Raw genomic sequence first — 7,137 nt, 5'->3', positions numbered from 1 at the left:
AGAAAGTAGAGATAAAGTATGCCATTATTTTCCTCATACTGAATTGAACTTAAATGTTCACGCACTGTCTTAAAGGTTCAATATTTAGAATGGTATATTAACAGAAAAGGAATCTATCCAGAAATATGTTGCCTACAGCATCATGTTGATAAATATTTTCCAAAGAGTCAGCATTGTTTTATAAGCCTTGTGAGAGGTGTATAAAACTGATTACTAAGGAGCATGGCTGATATACCTCCCAAAAACTGCTTATAAATTAACACCACACAGGTTGACAGCTGCTGCTTCGACATTAATGAGGGGTCAGAGGTCACTCATTGACCTCACAGGTTTGACATGTGATCTTTAGCAGGCCTCACAAGTCTGAAGTGGCACCACACTAGGTCATTGTTGTTCTTGGTGAGTTGTTTTGGGCGAGGTCCATGTGACTCAGAAAATCCAGAGGGATGTAATACAAGCAGTTGGTTATAAAATTACTTAATTTTACAGTTATGATAGTTATGATACCTTTGATGTTAATACAAGATAGTTATATCTGATTTTAATGAGGGACCATATACTTTCAGTCTCTGTTTACTGACTGAATCAGATAAGATGCAGATATCATTGTCATATTTAAGTTGTGCAAAAAGTGTGTAGGAAAGAGAAGAGATAAGATTTGTTATGTTTGTTACATGTTAATAGCACACTAAAAGCTGCTTTTTGACACCCCAAAAGCTAGTTCTGTAATTACATCTGACAGTATTATCTGAACAGAAAAGCCTTAAGAGTTGTTTTTCTCTAGATACCCTGTATTTACCCTTCTTTGTATCGGTCCATAGCAGAGCTGCTTCTTTCCTCATCAGCTGCCAGTGGTTCCCTGATCTCAGCCTAACAAGCTGTGCCGAGGGTGATTAATGTGGGCGAGACCCTCCAAGCCTCTCTCAGAGGACGACGAAGGCCACAGCCTGAAAACAGTCAGCTGCATACTTTCAGCACATAGTCATCTTCTACTTCAGCAATATCTGCAAGTGACAGGCTGCTGAAAACTGAGGGGAAAGTGTTGCAGCAGTTATTGGCTGTTTAGTACCATTCATTTTCACTGTTCGTTCAGACACACATCTGTTCCAAGAGCACTGAAATAACCAGCGAAATACAGGATGTCATTGAAGTGAGCCAGGGGTTTGAGCATAAATGTACTTGCCATCTTTCACCCTGAACATGTTACAGAAATAGATTTAACATAAATAATGTTAAGGAGAAATGCAATGACTTCATAAGGAAATGGAGAATTTTAAAAGTCTAGCTAAAAGTATTTGACCGGTCAAGAAAACATAGCTTGGTGTACACTAGAGGGGAAAGAGCTCTTGTTAAAGACTGTGAGCACCATCTTGTGGCTTAAAGAATCAAGGTAATAAGTTTATTCATTTATGTCCATGTTGATTATCTCTGCCCACAAAATAGCAGAAAAAAGTACAGGCTGGTTAGAAGATAATTGATGTATATATTTAAAAAATACAGAAAAATCTTCTAATGAATAATTGCCTGACTGTTGCAGGTCTAGAGAATTTTCCATTCTTAATGATCATGAGAAACAGGAGTAATTAGTTAAGATTTGTAAAATCAAATATATAAAGTAGTAGAAATGTATAATAAATTGATAAAACTATTTAAGATAAACAGAAAATTTGCATTTTAGGCACGGACATATTTATTTAGAGTAGCCTTTCTGAAGTTATTATATTTTACAAAGGTGCCTGAATTAAATTTAAATCTAAAGGAATTATGCCAATTTTGCATTTTCATCATGCACATGTATATTAAGGTTTTTACAAATTTATAAAACCTTTTTTATATATTACAGAATGTGCAACTGTGTAAGTAAAATATTTTTAACAGTGTAATTCAATTTTGATTTTTAAAATTTATGCCCTTTTCCCTTCGATTATTGGTGGACTTGTCATTTTTGTTAAGTCTGAAATAATATTGCTCATAAGCTCATAAGAATCTTACCAGAAGGCACTTGACTCCCTGTGTCCTTGATCACATTGAGCAGACAGCAAATATAAAATAAAACTAGAAATCAATCCACTCTTCATCTTCTTTCTGCCGTACCTTGCACTGGGCACTCTGATTGGCTAGAGGCACTAGAGGAAATACCAATGTGGCCTTCGCCAAAATAAAAGAACCAATAACACCTTTATCTCTCAGTTACACATATACTGTACATGTTTTTATATGAATGTTTTCACATGTACTTTGCTTGCTAAAATGTAAGATAAATAGCCAGCCTGTGGCTGTAGGTGGAAAATGTAACAACCTCAGAATCAGAATAAGGGGATGTCTTCACTTACCATGTGTCGCCCATAGAAATAAGAAGCAATAGAACTCTGTTTTTGTGCTTGGAGAATTAAAAAGAAAAACATTACCAACAATGTCCAGTTATCCAGTCTGTAAAAAAGCAAAGATGCATTTTATCACACCTAATGGGGAACATAAGCATTACTATTTGCATTTTGCCAAAACATCTAAGACTAAACTGTAAATATGTTTCTATAAAGTCGAGTTACACAGAACATTTTGATTTCTATATTTAGAATGTAACAAAAACGTGGGATGAAAAGTTATTTTCAAAAGTCAAGCACGGGAAATGGGCATATAAAACAATAACAAAGCCAGACAATTGAACATGAGACAAATTTAGCATGTAAAAATGATTCTGAAAGTCTGCCAAGATTCTGGTAATTTCCTCCTCACACCAGTTATTGTGCTTAGACTTTGAGTAAACACCAGCAAATTCAGCCTGAGAGAGAGAGAGAGACAGGATGTTCTGCAGGTCAGCGGCTGTTCTCAGCACAGGGCGAGGCACGATGTGCACAAATGTGAGAACTACTCATATGCTAAGAAAACAATATGCTGCACATATACAGAATGTAGAGTACATTATTTTCCAAATGACATAATACTCTGGGAAGTGGTGTCAGGACCTGGTTAATGTAAAAATTTAAAAAGAAGCTAAAAGATTTTTTTTTTTTTTTTTTTTTTTTGCTGAGAACCACTGCTGAAAGCTAAAGTGTACATGTGTCAGTCTATAAATGTGAGCTAGTGACTTTGTAAGATTGGCTGTTTCAGATGCAGTTCACTGCTTCCAGAAATGATAGGCATCTGGTTCTCCATGTGGAAACGCACCAGGTGACCAACACTCAGAAACACCTGATCACGGGTCCGCACCTGGTCACACAAAAACACATCCAAAAGGTTTAAATAATGAAGCAAACCGTCATTCCGCTCTCCCCATGCATGTACTGCATCTATCTAATCAAACACCACACCTTTACCTGTCCATGTGGATCAACAAGCAGTAGGTGTCGCACAGTAGCTCCCTCCATGCCGCTCAGCACATACTGACCAGAGGCAGAACTGCTCTCTCTCACCAGGAAATCCCCACTGCTCATGAGAAGTGCCTCAGCCTGCCTTCTTCCCAACCTGGGATGAAGAACACAAAGTAACTGAGAAAGGTAGAGGGAGAGAGACACATTAAAGGAGGTAATTCACTCATGGCCCAGGATGTTGATTACACACCGGCCATGAAACCAGCCTTCATCTTGGATTAGATCCTGGATCTGCAGCTCATAGAGAGGAGCACTTTGTCCAGCACTGGCCTGAGATTCTGATGGAGATATGACAGAGGGGGAACACAATAACTTATAGGTGGGTAGCTCCAACCAACTTTAAAACCAAAACTACTGTGGTTTATTTATTTTATTTTTGTGTTAAATAAATGGGCTGCACTCCAGAAAGTCAGATTTGTGGTTAACCTTACAGAGGAGAGTAGATGTGTTTAAATGTCTGGATTTTAACAGAACAAAGTGTGCTGTCTGAAGATATAAGGGTAGACCAAGTTATTCAACTTGAATTCTGAATGTTTAAGGTGCTTCATGTTCACAAAATGTATAACTAAACAGAAATGTGGTCGTGGTCATAAAAAATGAGAATAAGCAAAAAGCTTGTTGGCGCCATCCTTTCTCCTTCTCCAGCCCTAGTTTTTAAAACCCTGTTTTCTTTATACAATGCTGCAGGATTCAGGGTGATGGCTTTTGTCAGTGATTGTTTCAATCTGGAAGTCATTTATTCTGGCCTATATGGTTTTTCTGTTGTGGTTCCAACTAATGTCCCTTTAAACCACCAAACTGAGTTTTACTGAACCATGTTTCAATTTAAATTGCACAGCACAGATGGGAATAAAGTAAAATGCGGTTTAATAATTGTAACCTTAGTCAAAATAAACTATAATTAACCATAATTTAGATTAAACTATGCTTTCTCAGGCACATAGCCAGAGACAAACACTCAAAGGTGTTGTTATATACATGCATAAAGATATATACATACATAGCTATAGTAGACAGTGTATACTACTGAACCATTTTAATGTGCACTGGGAGTGTATTGATGTGTTTTACCTGCAGGCGGAGCTATGGTTTCTTCTGTGATGGAGCAGTTTTCATACAGTGAAACAGCCTGAGGCGAACAAAGCTGCAACAGTAATAGATGAGTCATACACATGAGACAGAGGTCTGTGTGCTTGGTATTGTTCATATTGTGGAAACTGAAACCTATTTACACATTCAAACTGTGGGTACCTGGGGCTCAGCATGAAAACCAATGAATTTTAGGGTCTTGACTTGGTTTGAGGTTAGGGTGAAGTTACATTACGGAAGCAGTGGTTATTGTTAACCATGGGAAATGAGCTACTAACCACTGCTGCCTTTAAGCAGCATTAAAGCTCAACTGCTTCGGCTCAGTGGCCAGCAGATAAAATGTTGTAGTACATGGCTGTTCTGAGGTGTGTTTGTGTGAACAAACATCACCAGGATAAACAGCCTGTAAAATGTCTGTGTATAATGTGTGTGCTCATCTGTGTCATATTTAATTATAATTATATAACTATTTTAAACTGAAGTGCAAAGTTTGTCACTTCCAACTACACAGACATAAAGCCATAGATATGACACTACTGTAAAACACAAAACTCCAGTATTGCAGAGTAAATAAACAGTGGGCAACATTCACCCACTAGTTTATTACAGCATTTAATCAACTGCTTTCATTTAATTTATTTCTGCATTAACGCTCACCCCCTGTATGTCAGCATCCTGTGTGCTCTCCTCAATGATTCGCAGGTCCTCTTTTCCACCAGGGGGTGGCGTCTTGCCTGGGGTCACATTATAGTAGTCATGGTGCTCACTGACTTCACCTTCAGGCTTGGCTTTTTGGTCCATTATCGTCTCCTCTGGCCTCCATTTGTGACAGATTCTCACTGCTGACCTGCAGACAGTCATACAATATTCACCTCACTGTGCAGAAGTTGTTACATGACTATTGTTAATCTATTACACATGTATATACATACACACATTAAACAAAAGCATACATTCAAAGATAGAAACACATAGTTCAAAAGCATAGATTCCTTGTATTTGTCAAAAGAAATAAAACAGCTCTGGTGAGCTTTGCACACACAAAGTGCTATACAATCATTAAATCATTATGTCGATTAAAAAGTCAGGTATTTGTGAAAACTATAATTTCTCAGCTATTTAAATAATCAAGTAATTTTTCAGCTCATCACAAAATAACAAGCTAACCTGAATTAAATGCCAAAGATTTAGATTGATGCTTGAGAAAACCCAGCTATTACTAAAAACCAGTTAAAGGAAGAGTTGTCCTACTGTATGTAGAGTAAGACATTGCTAAACTGCACTTCTGATGTAGATGGGTGAAATGTGCAGTATATAAAAACAGGATGTGTGCCACATCAGTAAGACAGAATGATAAACCTGGCATTGGTGGAGAGGAATGACGGCGTGTGGCTGAGCATTTGGTGGAAGCGAGTCTCAAAGGCCTGACCGATGCTGTTGATGACCTCGCTGGCCCGACCCTCAGGACACTCCAGGATGTGGCATGCTGAGAGAGAGATGATAAAGAGATAATAATAAGGTTCTGTTTACAAAAAGAAGCTAGGAAACCTCTTTCGTCGTAATGACAAACTTTGAGAAGACCACTAAGCTGTTCCTTACCTCTCTGACTGGCAGGGTCCTTGGCAACATAGGCAATGTAGTCCGCCATGTCCTGTAAATAAATTCAGAGAAAAATAACATCAAGCATGCATAATATTACATTAACATAACCTATTAGACACACCTCATGTCTGTATTCACGTCTCGTACCTCTATGAAGCGCATGTATGTATTGTGTAATCCTTCTTTAAAACATCTGCATGCTCTTTTCTTTTCAGTTCAGAGTTCAACATAATCTTGTATGATTGCGGTGCTTCTTCCCATTGGTCAGTGCAATAAAAAGGACAAAAGCAATAATTGATGCTAATCTTTGTTCAATATTTTTACCACATGATTCATACTGTGCTGGAAGCACATTCAATCACTGAAAACGCTGCAGACATTTTCAGCTAATTGTAATCTCTGTTTAATTAACCTGCTCCCTATCAGTGGTTCTCTGAGACTGATATATGAGCAGAGTCAGCTGACTATAAAGTCCCTGTGGCAGATGGAGTTTAATTCCTCCTACTATCTTCCATGTGTCCAAGCCAAGTAAGTCGAGGCTTAGAGCACACTACAAGATTATTTAGCTAATTAATTAAACAGTGAGCAATAATCCCATCCATAGCTTTGTCTAGACAGAAACCTCTGTCCTGTTCTCACTAATCTTTGGCCAGTGCAACCTCACAGTATTACAATGAAATATAACACTGGGAACCCAGCATGTTTATTGACTGTTTATTGACTGTTTGAGCTGAGTTCATGGGTGCTAACCAAAAGAGCTCTTGATAGTGAAGCAGTTGAAGTTATATTTTTTTAAAGATTAAGTGTTGTGTCCAGAGACATTCAGACGACAGGCAATAATGTAGTCTGAAACAATACAGGTTCTTAGTGTGAAACAACAGAGGATGTAAAAAAAAAAAAAAAGATGCACAATTATTTGTGTGATGTTCTTAAAATCATTTTCCAGTAGTAAACAACATGTGAAATTGAGTAATTACCAATCTAATCAGTTCATAAAATGCAATATTGGGAAATGACTCGAAAACACAGGAATATCAAACTGAAACAGGGAGGTCATTTTTCTTACTTCTTACTA

General features: G+C 37.6%; 1 protein-coding gene across 2 annotated transcripts in view; it reads right to left on the bottom strand.

The window, feature by feature from the left end:
* Nucleotides 1–701: 701 nt before the first annotated feature.
* Nucleotides 702–7,137, bottom strand: part of LOC113138026 (SHC-transforming protein 4) — an 11,811-nt gene continuing 5,375 nt past the window's right edge. Inside the window, exons 7-14 of one of the 2 annotated variants that reach the window (XR_004463016.1) lie at nt 6,060–6,111; nt 5,820–5,946; nt 5,118–5,307; nt 4,443–4,515; nt 3,562–3,649; nt 3,318–3,465; nt 1,993–3,210; nt 702–947 (exon numbers count right to left, since the gene is read on the bottom strand). Coding sequence is in view for 1 of the 2 variants with exons in the window: in XM_026320137.1 (XP_026175922.1) it covers nt 3,082–3,210; nt 3,318–3,465; nt 3,562–3,649; nt 4,443–4,515; nt 5,118–5,307; nt 5,820–5,946; nt 6,060–6,111 (807 nt within the window). In the remaining variant the exon portion in view is untranslated. Of the gene's footprint in view, nt 948–1,749; nt 3,211–3,317; nt 3,466–3,561; nt 3,650–4,442; nt 4,516–5,117; nt 5,308–5,819; nt 5,947–6,059; nt 6,112–7,137 lie in introns of those variants that run through there. The other variant, XM_026320137.1, reaches the window with a different exon arrangement.

The sequence above is a fragment of the Mastacembelus armatus genome, chromosome 3, assembly GCF_900324485.2.
Source record: "Mastacembelus armatus chromosome 3, fMasArm1.2, whole genome shotgun sequence".
Lineage (NCBI taxonomy): Eukaryota > Metazoa > Chordata > Actinopteri > Synbranchiformes > Mastacembelidae > Mastacembelus > Mastacembelus armatus.
Note: the sequence above shows the minus strand (reverse complement) of the source record. Positions and strands in the feature narration are given on the sequence as shown.